The sequence below is a fragment of the Echinops telfairi genome, unplaced genomic scaffold (genome assembly GCF_000313985.2).
Source record: "Echinops telfairi isolate 266 unplaced genomic scaffold, ASM31398v2 ScPeMD7_7465;HRSCAF=8503, whole genome shotgun sequence".
Classification (NCBI taxonomy): Eukaryota; Metazoa; Chordata; class Mammalia; order Afrosoricida; family Tenrecidae; genus Echinops; species Echinops telfairi.
The window spans coordinates 9,453,494-9,473,538 of NW_022111365.1; the positions used below are offsets into that span (position 1 = coordinate 9,453,494).

Here is a 20,045-nt window from a genome sequence, read left to right on the forward strand (position 1 = left end):
TAGCTGGTCCACCACCACATTTTAGACTTTGGGAGTGGGTGGTGGCCCTGGGCCCCTAACTTTCCTCAGAGAAGCTGGAGTCAACTCTGCTGTGTCTACTGTATGGCAACATCATGTGTGTCAGAGTACAGTTGTGCTCCATCAGGCTTTACTGACTGATTTTCAGAAGTAAATCATCAGACTTTTCATCTGACATGCTTCGGGGGTGGGGGTGGGGTGGGGGGGTGGAGTCACAAACTATGACTCTTTCAGTTTGCAAGACAAGTTCATGCACCATTCAGGGTCATGTCAAAGAAGATCCTGGCTCTGAATTCTCCTTGCCCCGAGGGTCATCAAACTCCATGGAATGGTCTCTTCTGGAAAGAAATTTGGGCAAGGGTAGCAGTAGGGCAGGGCTGGCATATAGGCAGGAACCCTGGTCTGAAGTAGCCCTTGAAAATTAGGCTGCACCATAATCTCCTGTGAACCTTTACATCTACAGCGATCCATGATATGAATATGCAGTGGGGCAAGGAAGTGTGTGCCAACAAGGTTTCAGGAGATCTTAAGCCTGCATAGGGCTAGGGCTGCTTCTCTGGGGGTGGGATCATGAGCAAGGACCACCATCAGGGTCAGATCAAGGCCTGCAGGTGGATGTTTCCAGCCCCAATTGGCCCTCTGAAGAGGTGGTGAGTGGCATGTGCAGGATTCGGTTTGCTAACTCATTGTTTTCATGCTGGTGCCTGGCCTGAGACACCTCTCTGCTCATCCAGACTAAATATCTGAACTATGTGGGAGGTTCACACAAGACACTTATACTGGGTTATCTGAGTCATATGCAAATATGTAAATATGACTCTTATGTGGCCTATCACTCATTAGACTGAAGTCATAACATATCAAATACTTAAACTCGAATGTTTCTGGAATCCCAGGGTTTTACCTGACACAAGCTCCACCTAGGTCCCTCTGACATCCGAATCTATCACTCTTTCAGTTTGTTTAAGCATCCCCAGGGCCAGGGCGATTTCTAGTTCCCAAAGCCATTCATCTCACGGAGCTCTAAGCATTTGAGATGCCATTCCCACACTGAGTGTAAATCAGCTCCTTGCAGCTCCTCCTGGACCTGATCGTGACACAGATTGATGGAGATATCCAGTGCAGCCTTACGTCTTCCGAAATGTAAACTAAAGAGTATTTTTCAGAGCTTCCTGTGTAGATGAACCACCTAGGCATCTAGTGGAAACGTGGACTGGGAATCCAGATTTCTCACAAACATCCAGGTAGCATGGAGGCTGCTGCTCAGAGTAGTGATGCTGGGGATTAGGGGGGTTCTGGGAGGCCTGTGAGGACCAAGTTCCAGATCTGGCTTTTCAGCTAGGGCAGTGGTTCTCAACCTTCCTGATGCTGCGACCCTTTCATACAGTTCCTCATGTGGTGGTGACCCCCAACCATAAAATTCTTTTTGTGGCTACTTCATAACTGTAATTTTGCTACTATTATGAATCACAACGTAAATATCTGATATGCAGGATGTATTTTCATTATTACAAATTGAACATAATTAAGCATAATTAAATCATAGTGATTAATCACAAAACAATATGTAATTACATATTGTGAAGTATTTTTGTGTTTTCTGATGGTCTTAGGTGACCCCTGTGAAAGGGTCATTTGATCCCTAAAGGAGTCATGACCCACAGGTTGAGAACCGCCGACCTACTGGCTCTGTGATTTGGGAAGGCATTCACTTCCCAGTGTCCCAGTTTCATTTGGGTAGATTAAGGTTAATGGCCATATTGCTCTCCTAGCTTTGGAAGGCGAAAAGGGGTGGGCACTTGGTCACTTTCAGCTTAACAGCCCGAGAAACCTTGCCATTTCCTTGAGTTGCTACCCGAGTATGTTACTTGGGGGCCATGACTCACAGTGGGCAGCTACTATACACTAAATTGAAGATGTGGGCATGTCCTTATCTACATTTTCCCCCAAGCAATGTGTTTTCATATTTTTCACCACTATCTCATTAAATGAGCAGAAAGCTCATGCTTCCTACTCCGGTGCAGTTACACTCTCAGAAACCCACAGAGTCAGTTCTACCCTGTGCTACAGGGTTGCCATGAGCTGGACTTTGCTTGATGGCAATGAGTTTCATCCTACTAAACACTGCAGTAGAAATACCGGAGACTCTGGGCAACGGGACCAAGAAACAACCTAATGATAAACGGAGAAAGATTTATGTTGTCAAGGATTTCATTTGCTTGAATCCACAATCAACGCTCATGGAAGCAGTAGTCAAGTACTGAGGCCTGCCAGAAGAATGAAAAATCTGTCTTGGAAGAAGTGTAGACAGAATATTATTTAGAAATGAGGATGGCTTATCATTTGATAGCCCTTTTGACCCATTTTAAAGCTATTTCAGTTTTTCTTTTAAAAGTGAATGGGAAATAACTGTGAATTAAGCACCTGGTGAATCCTCTGTCCCTGGACCAGGGATGTGATTAGCCTTCCAATCCCTTAGCCTTGGAAAGGGATTGTTGTAGATATATTTAGGCTAAAATTTAGCACTATATCATTTGATCTCCCTTATGACCCATTTAAATTTGTTCTAATTTTAAGTATTTTCTTATTTCTTTTCTATTGAGGTTTTCATTTGTTATTCTTGTTAGTTTTTTAAAAAAGTTTTTCTGTATATGAAATCTATACATAGATATACATATATCTCTATCTATAGATAGGTAGATCTATAGAGACAGTACCAGAATTAATGGTTTCTTGGGGATATGGCAAGAAATGGGGAGCTAATCATGAACACAAAAATGAAAATATTCTAAAACTGATTGTGCGGGTGATTGTACAACTCTTCTTGATGTGATTGAACTACTGAATTGTATCATATGTACAGTATATGCTAACAAACTGTTGAAAAACCAAAAGAAATGAAGATGGTGAGACTTCATCTCGTGCACTTTGGACTCGTTATAAGAGCAGTCACTTGAAAAAGACATAAAAGAGGAGGGAGATGCTCAATGACATGGGCTGAAACAGTGGCAGCAGCAATAAGTGCAATGAGTGAAATCACATTCAGAAGCTGAAAGACATAGCAACAAGGGTCTGTTCTCAGAGGTAACACCAGCTCAGTTTGTATAGTGACGAGAAATGCTAATAAACAACTAGCTAGGTAAACACGTTATTATGTGGAATATGAATCTAGTTGCATTTGATTAATGTCACATTTGCTTGGTAGAATGAAAGCACGAATAAAGTGCACTAGAGAAGCACAATGCACTGTGTTTTGTTTGTTGCTGTGCTCCTCTCCTGTCATCTCACTGGACACGCTCCTCTCCTCCCAGGTGGTGTGGGGAGCCTCTCAGAAAACCCTGTTAAGTGGCTTAGCACAGAGAAACGTAATTGTCCTTCTCTGTTAGTTTTAGCTCATTGGTGGTAAGAGCAGACCTTATTATCACTATATTTTCAGGTCGCCCCCACCACGTCCAGTATCTGACATAGATTAGGAATGGCCAATGTCTGTTGGAGGGAGGAAGGGAAGATAGGGAAGGAGAAGGATGGAGGGAAACAAGAAGGGTGGCAAAGAGGGAGGAGTGACAAACAGGAGGGGAACAGCATTGGGCAAATGAGTTGATCGCCACTGGTTAGTAATTTTTGCCCTCTGCAGACACAATCTGTTTCTTGGAGACACAGACTACTTTGCCATTGTGTGATCTAGGTCCTCAAGCGAACTTGCTGAGGGTCCAGGTGTCTAGAGAGTTCCTGCTTTCTGATGGTAGCGGATGTTAAATCCCTGTTTCCAAGTATCTATTGTTATGTTATTAGATCTGCCGATGTTTCCAACTCCAGAATTAAGACAAAAGATGACTGGTTCTCAAACATAAGCTCACGGACAGTGTATTTTCCCATGGTGGGAATAGTTGCACTACCATTATTTAAATGAGGAAACTTTCTCATTGTTCTGTTAGAAAATTATTTTTCTGGGGCTGCTTCAACTATCTACTAGCCATAGCTATCTACTAGCCATATAGGCTACCCATAAAGATTTTGACTGAATCTTTATAGGTAGCCACATCCACCAGTATTGAGGTTGGTTATGTATATTGTATTTTCACAATGATGTTAAATGGAGCGACGGTATTAGTTAAGAGCAAGGAATATATCTAAAATCCTGAATACGTGTTCTGCTCCAAATGTGTGAATGAGCTCTGAGTGAGTTTGAGACTGGGGTTTGCAGCTTGCACTCCCCATGTCATCCCAGTCCTAGCAGCATCTCTGCAAATCAGCCGTGGGCTTGCCAGGGAGCCCATTCTGCCTCACGGTAACCCCGTGGAAGTCCAAGTAGGACCATGTTCCATAGACGGTATTATTTATTTATTTAAGAAGTAGCTTGCTAGGTCTTTCTCTGGAGGAGTCTCTGGTTGGATGTAAACATTCAACATTTCAGTTGGAGCCACGGTTAACTTGCAAATAGAGCAAGGGCCAGGTAGTTTGCTTAGTAACCTGGGACAGCACTTTCCCCTTAGCTGCTGGGGAAAGGTGCTTACTTAGGAGACAGAACAATGACCTTACTTCTATTCTTCCAGTCCAGTTTCCCACGGAGGACACATGCGTACAGACACAGACTGTTCTCAAAGGCATTCTGCTACTTTGACTTTTCAGATACTTTCCTCCAAATTCCAAGCACCAGGGGCTCTGGGAAAATGGCAGGCTTTTCTTGTTTGTTTGTGTTTTGAGACTAGGGCACTGGTACATGTTACCATTTAGGGATAGTTCTCTTCTGTGAATAGGGAATTTCCAGACAAACCTCTTCCCCTTGGGTGGTCAGGAGGCCGGTCTGGGTGTCGCCACCTTCCTGTGCCTGACCCTAGCAGGGAAGGCAGGCATCAGCAGGGTGAAGGAACAAGGATATCCTGGGCTGGGAGGGAGCCATATTTGGCCTCACATTCAATGGAAGACTCAAATATGAAGACAGCAGCCAGCAGGGACATAGGCTTGGGGTCTGTGTGAACCTTAAACCACCAGCTGGACAGGCCTGCTGGGCCGATAGCAGAAAGACAGGATTGGGAATAGAGTCATGCAGACAAATGGTTTCATTTTCTTAAGGTAGTCTTTTCTTTATCAGGAAACAGCCTTCAGACGAAAGTTCATCTTGTAAAGAAAACCCATCCTGTTCAAATACACATTTCAGTAAGGTGTTCCATTACCGTTGGTTAAGTTCATCTTACGCCAATTTTGCCTGAGAGTCAGCGAACACTGGATAGTGGTGGTTCTGGGTTAGATGGAGTCATGCTGTTTCTGCAGTGGTTCTGTGCGGGGTGTCCCTGGTATGAACTCTGTCTCACAGTAGCATGTTTGTCTGCAGGGGTCTTTCTACAAGAAGCCATTTCTGAGCAACTCAGAAGCTGTACACACTGCGAGCCCTGATCTGGGAAGCACTGGACCAGAGTAAACGTATGTCAGACTCTCCTTCAAGACGCAGTGGTCAGCAGACAGGCAAGAAAAGGGCAGGACGATGGAGAGGGGGAGGGGCTTGAGAAGGAGCACCGAGGAAGAGTTCATGGCGACAATACCCCCACAGAAAACCTGCTCTCTAAGGAGAACCCTTCATATGGGACTTCCTCAGAGTTTCCCATGTTCTTTTGGACTTTGAGGATTTCAAATGGCTAAGTATGTGGGCTTATCTATGTGTGTGTGTGTGTGTGTACATAGTTCTGCTTGTGTGAGGGTGTATGCATGTGGGTGTCAGAGAGAGAGAGAGAGATAGAGAGAGAGAGAGAGATAGCTGGTGGGTGGTGGGTGGGGAATAAGCTTTACTGGACTTATTTGGGGGGAAGATTAGTCTGCCTTGATTTTCAAGAAATGCCTTCCGTGGCAAAATCTTCTAAGTCATTGATGGTGATGAGCTCCAGGTTTGGAGCATCTCTGCCCTCCTCTTCTGAGTTCTGGAGAGGCTGCTCAGGGCATTGACCAGGCATGTTCTGGGTGGAATCCCTGGAAACCTGAGGGACACACTGTCGTCCAGCCTTATGGGGGCCCTGATGGCCCACAGTGGCCACCTTGGTGGTTCTGGAAGGACTTTCCTCCAGGAAGGTGGGAGTGGAGAGCTGGGAGGAACACCGCAGGGGTGCTAAGGGAGTCACAGGCAGGGGCTGGAGGCCAGGAAACAGCAGATGAGGATCAGTCAGTCCATCTGCCAGAGGTGCCTCTGGGCAGTCCCCTGTTGAGGATGGGATGGGGACCTTGAAATACTGGTCTGTCTCAGGGTCATAAAAGGTCTTGATTTTCACCTGGAGTGGCAAGTCAAAGACAAAGTACTCCCCAGACTGGGGGTCTTGGAGGACCTTATGTGTGGCAGGGTATGGAAGCAAGGGCTTGGCCAACTGAAGCTCCCTGGTCCTCCTCCTGTTGTGTTCTGAGAAGCTGGACGCAGAGTGGCGATGCATGGGAGAGGGCAGGGACCGGACTGAAGGGAAACTAGTTTGTCTGGCTGTCTCTTCAGGGGATGGCGGCCTCCACTCAGCCCTCTTTGAGTTCTCCACCCGAGGTCTTTCTTCCCAGAACTCACCAGGCCTTCCCTGCCCCTGGTCTATCTTTCGCCTCTTGTTGGCCAGTTTCTTTGCCCGCCGCAGGGCCTTCTCAGTTTTGGGTGGGACTGCAGGTGGCTTGCCTAGTGACCTCTCCAGCTGCCCAGGTGGCTCGGATCTCTCTGGAAGGTCTGCCGAATTAGAAACTGTGTCTACAAGGGAGTCTCTGAGAGAGAAAGGCCTGAGATCTCGTGTCGTATCAAGTTGGGAGTCACAGGTGTCCTCCAACAACAGGGTGTGCGGCTGGTCTTCCTTCTGGGTGACAGGAATAGGACTGGGACTGGCCCGACGGCTGCCTTGGGGAGGCCGCTCTTGAGGTGGCAAGCCCAACTCACTGGGAGTCTGGGAGGCATCATCCCGTATACTGCTGGCAGTGAGAGAGCACACACTCGTCCCCTCCAGAGAGCTGGGGTTGGGTGAAGCCACCATCTCACTGGACACCAGACTTTTCCCTAGGGCCCCAGCTCTAGGTGTCGATAATACATTATTCTTGAAATCTTGCATCTGCACTTCCCAACACATTCCCTGCAGGTCTGGAGGTGACTTTCCTTCTGTGTCATCTTCGGCAAAATCAATCTTGGACATGAATTTGAGAGCATTCGGTCTCACCTGGTCTGTGGAGCTTCTTCTGCTTCCCCCCACCACCACTTTAGGGAGCAACGGAGGATGTGGGAGATCCCCTTTTTCAGATGGATGGGAGGTCTCTGACTTGGCCATGCCTGGTGTTGGTTGGTGGTCTTCTGGGTCCTGGTGGACTGTCGGCCTCCAGTGCATGTCCTGTGTATTAGCAGGCACTGGGTGGGTAAGTGCTGGGGTGCTGGGAATTTCCTGGCTCTCCTCAGTTAGCCTTGGTGATTCCCTTTCTTTGTGGCCACTACTGGATGAATCCTCTAAGGACAAGGTCCTCAGGAGGGGCAGCATGATGGGCTTGATTATGGGGGTGGCCCTGAGGGTGTTGTCTTTAAGTGCAAATAGTATGTGCTTGTTCGAAGTGGAACATGGTGCCACTGTAAAGTCTGCAGCCTGTGGAGGGGCCTGACTTTTCCCAACCCAAGAGTCTCGTAAGCTCGCTTCTTCTATTGATGCCTTCCTTGGCGTCCCTCCAGAAACACTTCCATCCCCACTTTGCAACCCTGCTCCTTGGCTGATGTCATCCGTGCACATATTCCCATTATTTAAGTCAGAGCACAGTTGCCTGTCTCTCTCTCTGACACTCTCCTCATTCCTCTGACTTTCACCTGCACCCACATGGTTCTTCTTGTCTGTCTGGGGGCTGTTGATACACCATATCTTCTGCTGGTCCTCGAAGGAGGCAAAGGATTGATCCGAAGAACTGGTGCTGAATTTAGCCTTGCTTTGGAGACTTGGCATAAAATCAGACTGGCTGTCACTATAAAATACATCTTCCTCCTCAGGAGAAAGGGGTCCTGGGGAGGGCCTCTGTTGAGAGGTTGGGCTCTGCAGGTTGGCCTCTTGATCAGGCTCTTTGGGTTGTGAGTCTGATCTCGAGAACCCGTTTTGCACTTGGTGGGCCTGCAGCATCTCAGCACGTTTTGCAGTCTCAGGCTCTTGGCTGGAGAACTTCAGAAAGAGATGCTTTCTGAGGCTGTGCTGGCTGGAGTCGGGACCCCTACCTTGCCTCGTGAGGTTCAGATTCGCCTCTCCGTTGGCATTGTTCTCACAGCCGTGTGTCTCTGTAGCCTCCCCATTGACACAAAATGAGGCTTTGACAGTAGTTGGAGGTGAGCTAGGAGTTGGGTAGTTGTCTGCAGATGACGCATTGGCATTGGCTCTCAGGTCCTTTTGGGTGCTGACGTATGGTGCAGTAAGAACATCTGATGTTCTTTCTTTAGAAAACTGACCTGTAGGACTGTCCACAAGCCTATTAGGAAAGATTACTCCATTAGTAACAATCTCTTGCTTGCCATTGACCTTATCACTGACTTTCTCATCAACATCTTTCACATCAACACCTTTCAAGAGACGGTTGGGACTGTACGTGCTTTTCACATGCTTGCGAACATCCTTGAGATTAAACAGCAGGCTAGGGGCTTTAGATTTGTAACTATCCCAGGACTGTCCCTCATCTGGTTCTTTCTCCTGGTACCCATTGGACTGTCCTTGGGGTGATGGGATCTCCGTTGACTGGCTGTTCAATGAGTCCAGGACATGCTTGGTGGGGATGATGGGTGTCAAAAGCTTACTGATGTTAAAAGGAGGAGTATAATGCTCTCTGGGGTCCACTGGCAGTTCAGGAGCTTTGTCTTCAGGAAATTGCCCTTGGGGATTCTGGTTGACATACAAAGGAGAGGTCCTTTTGTCGGGCTGCTTTTTTTCTTCTGAAGCATCGTCTAGGCTTTCTTTACCTCCCTTGTGAGTTTTTGTTTTCCTCCATGGGGGTTGGGTTGGCTTTCTCTGCAGATCAGATTGGGAGTTAGAAGCTTTTTCCTCCACGGTGGATACTTGGGCTCCAGGGTCCCTTGAACTCCAGGGTCTGGATATGGTGAGAACCCTCTCTTCCTGATTGCAGCCAGTCTGAACTTGACTGGGAGAGACTTTGCTCTCAGGTAGGTGGGATTCTCTTAGCAGAGGAACAGTCTGGTAATATTTGGGCCCTTTGCTTTCTGGGATGGCCTTGGCCAGTTCATTTGTCTTTAGCACGCGTGGTTGGATGGCATTCCAGGACTCGAAAGCACTGTTTTCACTGTGAAGGAAAGTTCCTTTGTGAGCCCACTCGTTGCCTCTGGTGGGCTCCACTTTGGCTGGCTTTTGGGCTGGGGAGAGAAATTTGGACTCAAAGGAGCCAGGGCCATCACTGGGGGCTGGAAGGAAGTTGCTGGAGCTGTGACAAACTGCTGGAGAGTTCTTTGGGGACTCCTGTTCCCTGTGCATCCTGCCAGCCTGATGGCTGCTCTGGTGAGTGCTGGAGACTTCAGCGGGCACCCTCCGGACAGTCAGAAAAGCTGAATCAAAGCAGAAATGGACACCACTTTCTGGAAGAGGAGCAAATTTGGGGGTGGTTTTCAAAGTGGGCGGCTTGCTCGAGGAAGGCCTGATGTCACCATACTGGCTCTCTGGCCTGTCAAAGGATTTAATTAAGGACGATACTTTGGACAGGGGCTTACTGCTGCTCCTCAGGCCAGAAACTGGTACCTCCAGCTTCCTCTGGGCTGGTGTTGGTGGGGGGCTTCCTTTGGGGTACTTCTCCTCTCCTTGCACATATTTGGGTAACTGCTGTAACGTGGCTGCCCAGCCAGTGTGCTCTGCGCCCTGAGAGGGTAGCTGGTTCCAGATGCCGCTTTTTCTCTGGGTGTGGCTCACAGTGCCCTGGTGGAGGCCCCCAAGCACTTGGCAGGTGAGATCTGGGGACTCACTGAAGTGCGTATCCTCCGAGATGCACAGGCTGCGGAAGGCACGGTCTGTGAGGCTGCTCACCTCTCGGTCCGCATCGTCCAGCAAGCTCCCAATGCTCGAGGAGTCACTGAAGCCATCGGTGCCCTTCTTGTTGCCCTGCATGGTCTTCCCACGCAAGGAGACTGCCAGGCAACTTGTAACCACCGAGAAGTGCTTCTTTCTGGAGGTGTGGAGGTAGCCCCTTTCAAATAGATCTCCTCACAGGCTGGGTGCTGCTGCAAAGTGTAATTTCTTTTCTCTCTGTAGAAGAAATAAACACAGAACATGAGCAGGGCCTATCTGTCAGTTCGCGACATGTTGCTAGGAGGCGGGCAGCTATGCCACCAGTATTTCAAATACCAGCAGCGACACTCATGGTGGATAGGTTTCAGTGAAGCATCTAGACTAAAACAGAGTAGGAAGAAAGACCTGGCAATCATCCCTCCCCACCCCAATCAAACTCAATCCTGTGAGTCACTGCACAGGTGATATTGTGCCGGAAGTTGGAGCACTATGAAGCTGGATGGCTGTCTCTGACCATCCCATGTGAGGTTCTCATCGCTGCCACTCTTTCTCAGAGTCCCAGCTGTCCTCTTTAAGGCACAGACCACGGTTTCAAACTAAATGAACTCTTTGTGACTTGCCCCTTCATTAGAAGATGTTCGAGGGCTTAGGACTCCTGTGCCTGTTCTTCTTTCATTGTTTCTCATCTCAGATCCACCCCAGGAAGGGATCGTCCGCCAGCACTACCTGTCTCCTTAACTCTCTGAATTCCAGAGGGAGGCGCTGTGGGAATTGGAAGGGATGTGTGAAAAATCCATGGTATTTCTCCCCTACTCTCCTCTACGCTCTAATGTGGGCATTGACACTGCCACAGTCCTCTATGATGATGCCCCTTGCCCGACACATCAACTCTCATTGGCTCAATAATACTTCCCCCTTTGCCATTTGAAATTGTTCACTTTTCTGGAATGATCCCATGTCCTTCTGAGTTGTCCTAATTCTGCCTCCACCTCTGTTACCATCTCTTCATTATAGCCTCCTTCCAAATCCTGTCTGTGGATTCTGTCTCCTGCTGGGACCCTCAATAGTAGGACTAGGGCACTGCCAATACCCAGCACAGTGCCTAGCATAGTGTTAGGGATTAAATTATGGATCCCCCAAATATATGTTAGTCTCCTAACCTCTTAGGAAACAGCATTTCCTTAGTTATATTGGCTAGATCATGCATTTCTGAGTAATAAAAAGAGCGGCTTGGACACACACACACACACACTATGAGGTAGTTAGTTTATTGTGCCAACCTGGCCAATAAACACATGTGAGGTTAATTGAAGGGTGGAGAGATAAATGGCTCAGTCAGCCTCGTCTTTGTAGTTCTCGGGTCTCTTGCTTTGTGATGGGTCAGACCAGGGTGGAGATGCCTTAGCCAGTTCCCTGCTTTAGCTGGGAAGGCTCACTTCCTGCAAGACATCCCTGAGGAGAAGCCACATGGACCTACCCCGATGCAGCCCTGGGTGCTGGAGCAGCCGTGTGGAGACCCCTGCCAGTGCTGAGATGTTTACACATTCACTGACTCGGCTTTCCTCCTGCAGTTGGCATCATTGCGTCTGTTTTGTGAGATGGAGGAGGACTTTGTGGACTGGTGTTGGACATATGTGTTAATGGATTAATGTTGGACTTGTGGGCTTGGGCAGCACTGGGTTGGGATGTTTTCTTGATGTGGACTTAACCTTTATAAAAAACTCTCTCTTATACATGAGTTTCTGTGGATTTGTTTCTCTAATAGTACCCAGACTAACACACTTTGTGAGGATTGTCAAGAAATCCTCAAGGAGTGCCCAGGACAAGGAAGGAATCCACAAGGCTGAGACCCTGATTTGAACTCTTGGCCTCAGGAACTGTGTGTGTGTGGTCTCGGTCTCCTTCATGATTTCAAACAGTCATGAAAGAGGTCAACTGTTATTCAGAGCATTCAGAAAATAATCACATGTCTTTTGTCCAAGGAAAAAAGATCGATGGGCCAGCCCATCTCACTATTTTATTTAAATACTTTTCTTAATTCTAATCTCATGGTCTCATTCCTTACACACACACACACACACACACACACACACACACACACACCGTACCACCTAATGGAACCCTTCAGCATAGTGGGCATACCTGTTAGAGGATTACAAGTGGCTGTAGTTTGCCTTGCCGCGACTCAGGATCTGTAGTTTTAGAACTTCTGCTAATTCTTATATTTGGTGTCCTCATTTCTCACCTAGAAATAAGAGGAAAATAATCTCAGTGGAGAATAAAGCACATATTCCATGCATGAAAGATATTCAATGGACATTTGGTTAATGAATAAATAAAAGGAGAAGGGAATAAATGCCAAAAAGTCTTTAAATTTTACAAACAACTACCACATACTCTTGAATTTGAACTCGACATAATTTTGAACAGATAATTTTTGATGACTATTTTGGTTTAAAATAGTGTCAATTTATTTCCTTTTCAAAATTCGTGAATGTGTCCATGATCCAGGACATCTTGAGAAGCCTTTGGGATTTCAAATATGATTGACCTACTTTTGAATTATTTCTTGCTAGTAAAATCTGATAAATGACTGCTTTTCCATGTGAATTAATATCTCAGATTTTGCACTAAAGAGTTCTCGAGTGGGCAAGCTTGAGTCCACTCAGCAAGAAGTAGCACAGGGTTCGATTTATTGTTGGCAGGAGACTTGAGCATATATTTTGACAGCTAAAAGAAACGAAAAACGGCCCAGGAGAATTTTAAGAGTGCTTAGAATGAAATGTAAACTAATTAAAATAAATCCACTATGGAAATTTTAAATGTAGACCATTGGGGCTTCCATAGGCCTTCTCTAGCTCAAAGCTCTGGGATATTAATCTAATCTAACATAGTTTATTAACAGTATTAATGATCATAATAACTCAAATTTGTGGAGTATATTTCTTTGGAGAATCATCAAAGTGTTTTGCGTTTACCACCATATGGTTAGACTACACCGGGTACTCTCGGCTGCCTTAGCGAGGAACCCCTTGTCTCCCCACAGCACAATATACTAGATTTACCTTTCCATAGCTCGTGCTGTCTCACAGATCATGTGTTATATGTATCCCCGAGCATATTAATGTATGTGTTTGAGGAAGTGACGGTTGCCTCTTTCTTTCCCCAATTAGAAAAAAAAATTCTTGAACCAAGAAAGGAGCCTTAGTTGCTTGTGACATGGAGCCAATCAATGTTTATTATTGTTAGCCGCCATTGAATTGGCTCTGACTCAATGGCACTAACATGAATGAAGATAGACTGTATAGCTCCAAGCCACGTCATCATTAAGGTCTTGGAATCTGCTCCACGGAATTTGTAGAAACAAAAATGAATACTTAGACAAGTGATAAATTCCTATTTATGTCTCTTGCTTTCAAAAACAGTTTTCTTAAAAGTTTCTATAATCTCTGTAAATCTCACTATTTCTCTGGTTGATTTCACTCTGTCAGTAGTAGCCTCTCCCACTCTAATCCTCAAATGGCTCTTCCAATGGGTAATTTTTGCTCTTCGTCTGACTTAACCTTGAAGTTGCAATGATCTCCATCTCTGCAGGCCACTGTCTCCTGGAGGCAGGCTCTCACTTGGACTGTGGAACCTATATTCTTTTGTCCTCCCTTTCCTTGCCTGGCTCCCTCTCATCCCTCTCCTGGACCATCAGAGGTGGAATTTCCTGCATTCTCACTCCAGGAGCTCTTCTCCCACCATATTTTCTCACTCCATGGAAATTTTATCCATCCCCATGGTTTCCATCACACACTGATAGCATGTTTAGCCCAGAGCGCTTCCCAGATATCTAACCCCCAGCAACGGAAACAAATCTCCTTAACAAGGAGCTTCTCTCTGTCCTTATTTTGAATTATTTTCTCTCTCACTCTTGGCTTTCCAGCCAGCCTCAATGCCTTTGTACCTTCACCTTTTTCCCTTTCTACTTAACTTATACCTATTAACTCCATTTCATACGTCCCTTTGACCAGGCAGCATCCTCAGACTGTGCTCTCTACAATATGCGATATCTACCTCTTTTGTTTGAAGGTTTTTCTCTCCTGCTGGATGTGCTGTACTGTGATAGAGCCTATGTTTGTCTTGTTCTCCAGTTAATCCTTATCATATACAGAGGCACAAGAAATATTTGTTACATAGCTGAACAAATCTTTGTACCTTGGTGAGTTAGTTAATTGTGCCAGCCTGGCCGATAATCACATGTGGTGCTGGTTGAAAGGCGGAGGGATAAATGGGTGGTGAAGCCTCGCCTTTCTAGTTCTCGGGTCTCTTGTTTTGTGATGGTTGCATCGGGTGCAGCTGCCTTAGCAGTTCCCTCCTTCAGCTTGCAAGATGGATTTCCTACAAGACATCCCCAAGGAGAAGCCGCATGGATCTATCCCGATGCAGCCCTGGGTGCTGGAGCAGCCGTGTGGAGACCCTTGCCAGTGCTGAGATGCTTACACGTTCATGGACTCAGCTTTCCTCCTGCAGTCGGCATCATTGCCTCTGTTTTGTGAGGTGGAGGACTTTGTGGACTGGTGTTGGGTTAATGGGTTAATGTTAGACTTGTGGGCTTGGGCAGCATTGGGTTGGGATGTTTTCGTGATGCACCTTTTCTTTACATAAAACTCTCTCTTATACGTGAGTCGCCGTGGATTTGTTTCTCCAAAGTACCCAGACTAATACACTTGGTCATAATATTATTCACATTATTGATTGGCTTAGCAGGACTGCTTTTATTGGAAAATCAACTTCAGTCAATTACAGAATTATGTTCAATGTCAAAATTACCACAAATTTCAAATTAGTGAATTTCAATCTAAGGTAATTTGATTTGTTTTTTAACTCAAGTCTTAGAACCTATGTTTCTATATATGTGAAATATAAATATATGTGAATCTGTGGAATAGAAATATGTATGTCTGTAGATATATATTTCTATATATTACATTTCTATAAATGTGATAGGAGTCATTGGGCAGTGCAAGTGGTTAACATACAGAGGGATCTCAGAAGAAAGGCCCAGCAATCTATCTGTGACAAATAAGCCATTTAAAGCACTATGGAGGAAAGTTCTACTCTGACACATATACGGTTGCCATAAGTGAAAGGCAACTGCTTTTTATAACTGTGGCAAGAAGTAGAACATGGTGGTCTAGATGGTTTTAAGAGACTATTTATAGGACCTCCCAACATGGAATTATGGATGAAAGGCATACCTTCACATCATTCCACAATCCAAACTCACTGCCATTGAGTCAGTTCTGACTCATCTTACCCTATAGGATAAGGTAGAACCGCTCCCTATTGGTTTCTGAGACTATAACTCTTTACAGAAGTAGAAAGCCTCATTTTCCTTCTGTGGCATTGCTGGTAGTCTTGAACTGCTGACCTTGCAAATTGCAGCCCATTGCATAACCACTACCATTCCAGGGTTCCTTTCACACCATACTCATATATATTAAAGTACCTAGACCCAAGCTCATGGTAGTTATAGTAGAATTGAGTTTCAAGGTCAACCCCAGTGAACATTTATATCAGGGAGAAATAAGCAGGGAATTCCTGACTGTTTCTGGATGTCTTTCTAGTTGCTTTCTTTTTACTTTGTCTCTCTAGATTGCCTTTCTAAACCAACTCCAAGCTCCATGTTTTGACTCCTGTGATTCATTCTCTAAACTCACTGCCGAGGAAGTGATTCCCTCTCAGAGGGACCCTACAGGACAGACTAGAACTGTGTCTGTGGGTTTCTGAGACTGTAAAGCTTTATGCTCCATCTTTCTCCAGCATAGCAGCTGGTGGTTTTGAACTGCTGATCTCACAATTTTCAGCCCAATGCATTACTCACTATGCCACCAAGACTCAACTGGAGTCCTGTTTATAGCCACATGGTAGGTCATTAAAGAGTTTGATAAACCTAATGGTGGGGTCAGCAGATGAAAAGTCAGCATCTGCCCTGTGTTGTCAAGGCAACCCTTGAGAACTCACCAGCACTTGTTGGTTTCCAGCAGCATCCACTGACGCTGGATGCCAGTCAAGCTTGCAACAGGGTTGAGCAAACCAACTCAAACCGAACTCATTGCTGCTGAGTTGATTCCGAATCAAAATGACCCAGTGTGTGTAAGAGTGCTCCACAGGATTGTCAAGGCTGATTTCTCAGGAGCAGGCAACTAAGCCTTTCTTATGAGGCACCTCTGGGTGGATGTAAGCCAATAGTTTTTTGGTTAACGTCAAAACACTTTTATTCTTCACCATCCACCACTAATGATACTTTGCACAGAAACAAAAACAAACCTATTACCCATGTCCGACTCATGGTAACCCCATGCATTACAGAGTAGGCCATAAGAGTTTGTTGGCTTTGATCTTTTCAGAAACATATTTCCAGGCTTTCTTCCAGGCCTTTCTTCGTGGATTCAAACCATCAACCTTTCAGTTAGTAGTCAAGGTCAAAGTATTTGGGCCTTTCTCCTTGTCTAGTCCTTATGAAACTCTGATTCTTATGAAACGTTCTCAAGTGATGCTCTTTCCAAGTCCTACTGCACAATGCAGATGAACTGTCATGGACCAGAATGTGCGATCTTTTTGCAGATGCAGATTTTCCTTCTCTCCTCATCCCATATACGCCCCTCAAGGTCCTCTGGTGCCACTGCCTCCCTTCTGAGCTTGACCTTTCTCCGTCCAGTCCTTGTCTTCCAGTCCCATTGTATAGAGGAAGTATTTCAATGCACAAGTGTGTCTGCTGTGGCTCCTTGAGTGGTAATTTCTCTGCCTCGGTGTCTCTTGGTGTGATCTGGTCAGTAACAGCTGGCCACACCTCCTCTGTCCTCTCATTTCTTCAGAGTTTCTCTCTCGCTCTCTCTGTCTTTCTCTCTCTGATTTATGTTTCTTGTACTGCTTGATTCTACTTCACCTGCTGTCATTCCACCTCCCTAAGTGGGCTTTAGACTCTGTAGAGGAAGTTGCCCCACCTAGCTTGCCTTGACTGATGGTGGCCTCTTGTCAATGTTTTCAGACGCTGGGGTGATTCCATTGCCTGGGAGCAAGGGTGTGGTGACAGACATTTGCTATGTGTGTTGGGTGAAGACAGATAGCAGATCTGTGGCTACATGTGCTTCCTGAAGTCTTGTCCATTATGGACTCTGAGAGAAGATTACAGCGCAGTGGCAGTGCCTCCAGTGTCCTTGAGTGATCAGAGAAAGAACGTGTTCTGATGCTCCAATTAGAGTTACTCATCTGAGCCATACACCAGTTGAATCTGACTCATGACAACCCTATGTGTGTCACAGTAGGTCTGTGGTTTTCAATGACTGTGATTTTTTTTGGGAAGTAGATCAGAAGTTTCATCCAAAGTATCTCTGGTGGGCTCAAACTCTAACCTTCCATTTACTAGTTTATCATATTTGTTTTTTTGTACCACCCAGGGACTGTGACTTGACATGTTGTTGGTTACTGTTGAGTTGTCTCTGTGTTCATGTATGTAACAGACAAAAATGTTGCCTGGTCCTGTGATACCTTCATGGATCACTGATCCATGTTTGTGGTTATTGTGCCAATCCATCTCATTGAGGGTCTCCCTTGGTTTTGCTGATGCTCCTCTTTACAAAGCATGGTGTCCTTTTCCAGCGGCTGGTCTTTCCTGATGATGTGTCCAAAGTAAGCAAGCAGACCTCTCGAGACTCACACAGATTTGATTTTCTCTGCGGGAGTATGATGGGCCCACAGACTAGAACACTGACTAGCTCCAGCTCAGGGACTATAATCGCCCGCATACTGTGAATGATCAATTCCATTTCTTAGATGATAAAACAGAGGCTGGGAGACACAAAGTGAATGTTCCATGTCTCCCATGGTGAGCTTGGATTTGGTCTCAGGTCTGTGTGGTTCTAGGATAGTTCCCTGCAAGATATGGGATGGCTGGGTGCCATAGCCTAAAAATAAAAATACCAGATGCCCACTGAGATATATATTTTGGATACATGCTTTTTTTTTTTTACTATGAAATTTTGGAACATAATGTTAAAATTATTTGATGTTTTTCTGAAAGTCAAGTTTCATTAATTGGTCATGCAGTATTTTACCTGGTTGAGTGAGGGTCTCAACAACTTTCAGTACTCACAAAGTTAGTTGATAGGCCTCTCCCAACTATTAGTACGAGTTCATTGTGATGTCAGAGGAAGCCAATCTAGTGATACTGGACTGAGCGCAATGCCAGTAATGACTCGTGTCTTACACAGCAGATCATGACACAGCTTGACATCCATGAGCTTGTCTGAGTTTCATGAGCTCTGATGGGTTGACTGGGCTTTTAGTACCACCATCTAGGTAGAGAAATAAAGCTCAAAGAGGAGCAGGGCATTGTGTATTCCATACAGCAATAATACAGAATTTTTCTGGTGTTTGGCCCTACTCTGAGCTAGTGCTCATGTCCCCCTACCATCCAGTGCCATCACCACAATGAAGTCCTGAACTCCTGATCTATTTGGTATGCCAGATGGTCTCTTGACAGTGCAGGGAGATATACTGCACACACTGCCATGGGCTGAGATGGAGGTTATGGGAGAATCCAAGGACTGAGGAGGACAAAAAGAATGTTTTCCTTTTTCTACACATCCTAAGAACTTTCTATGTTCAGGTTGCTGTGCCGACATGTGAGTAGAACTGTTGGATTCACCAGTAGACATAAGCATCTGCTATCTAAGTGAGGGCCTGGTATTGCTGGTGTACAGGTCTTTATTTCATCTTCTGTGCCCTCTGCTGTCTTCTCTCTAGGCCATTCTTGGGGTTTGGTTGGCTGTTTGGGTCTGACCACTTGCCTCTATGTGGTTTTGAGCTCAAGATCTTGGAGTGGATTCAATTGCACTAATTCAATGGAGTTTGCCTTTCTCAGTGGACGGACGTAGGGTAATGGTAGAGAAGGGCAGTTTTCTTTAATTTTGTTAAACATCCCACTGAAGTGAGGATGGTGAGATGTCCCCCCAGTTACTTTGGACATGCCATCAGAAAAGATCAATAGCTAGAAAAAGGCACCATGGTTGGTAAAAAGTTGTGCCACTATGACTCCTAATTGTATTCTAGATATCTTTTAAAAAATTAATAATGTTGTTAAGTTCCTGGCTCCTCTTGTCTTATTTTTTTCAATATGTGCAACTATCTATCTAGATTTTGTGAGTACGTACTATTAAGGCTATTATCTGTTTACCTGTTTATTTATCTATGTTACTATTTATGTATGTTACTGTCTCTCCTGCCCCCTTCTTTTTATGTGTGCTTGTGTGTGTCTCTATATGTGTGTAATTGTGTAGGTGTGTCTTTTACTTATTTCTCTCTTACCTGATGCTGCTGATCTCCCTATAGCCATAAACGTCTGCTTTTTTGGTATAAAAACCATTTTTGATTCTTTTCTTTTAAAAATCTGAGCCTCCAACCTTTCAGTTACTTTTAGTAGATACTCACTAAATGTGGCTTGAATTATCTCCAGTGTCCTTGGGCAGTATAATACACTGCAAAGCAAATAAGCTGGAGCCAGATTCTTTGGGCTTAAATCCTGGCAGTACTTGATGCACGTAGCCCTGGACAGAAGTCTTTTGTGCTTGGATTTGCTCATCTATAAAGTTTAGACTCATAACATCTGTCTTGTGGGGTTATTGTGAGGAGCATGAATGAGTGTCTGTGAAATGATTGTAATCTTGTATCTATCTAAGAAATGTCAGCACTATCACCCCCATGTAATATCTGGGCACTCATCAGGGTCAGACCCTTGTTGCTATGGGGTCACTCAGAAAACTGGGGTGACTTTTTGCAATTTTCTGCCACAAAAGACAGAGAGGAAGAAGCAAAGGAAAAGGGAGTGAGTAGAGTCTCCACCACAGAATTTCCCTGTCCTTGGACCCAGACCTTGTGTTTGCTCCGTTTCCTGGTGTCTCTGCCTTATGACGCTGCTCATCTCCTCATTACTTAGGACAGAGCTCAATGGTTTGTTTGCCCCAGAGTCACTTCGCAGTGTAAGTCAAAGACACTTCTCTTGAAAAAAAA

At 45.4% G+C, this 20,045-nt stretch overlaps 1 protein-coding gene across 2 annotated transcripts in view; it reads right to left on the reverse strand.

The window, feature by feature from the left end:
- Window positions 1–4,344: 4,344 nt before the first annotated feature.
- The window catches only part of CUNH10orf71 (chromosome unknown C10orf71 homolog), a 76,503-nt gene continuing 60,802 nt past the window's right edge, over window positions 4,345–20,045 (reverse strand). For both annotated transcript variants that reach the window (XM_045283698.1, XM_004716256.2), the window contains exons 3-4: window positions 12,132–12,234; window positions 4,345–10,226 (exon numbers count right to left, since the gene is read on the reverse strand). In XM_045283698.1, the coding sequence (XP_045139633.1) occupies window positions 5,841–10,088 (4,248 nt within the window). In that variant the 5' untranslated portion in view covers window positions 10,089–10,226; window positions 12,132–12,234 and the 3' untranslated portion in view covers window positions 4,345–5,840. The remainder of the gene's footprint in view (window positions 10,227–12,131; window positions 12,235–20,045) is intronic.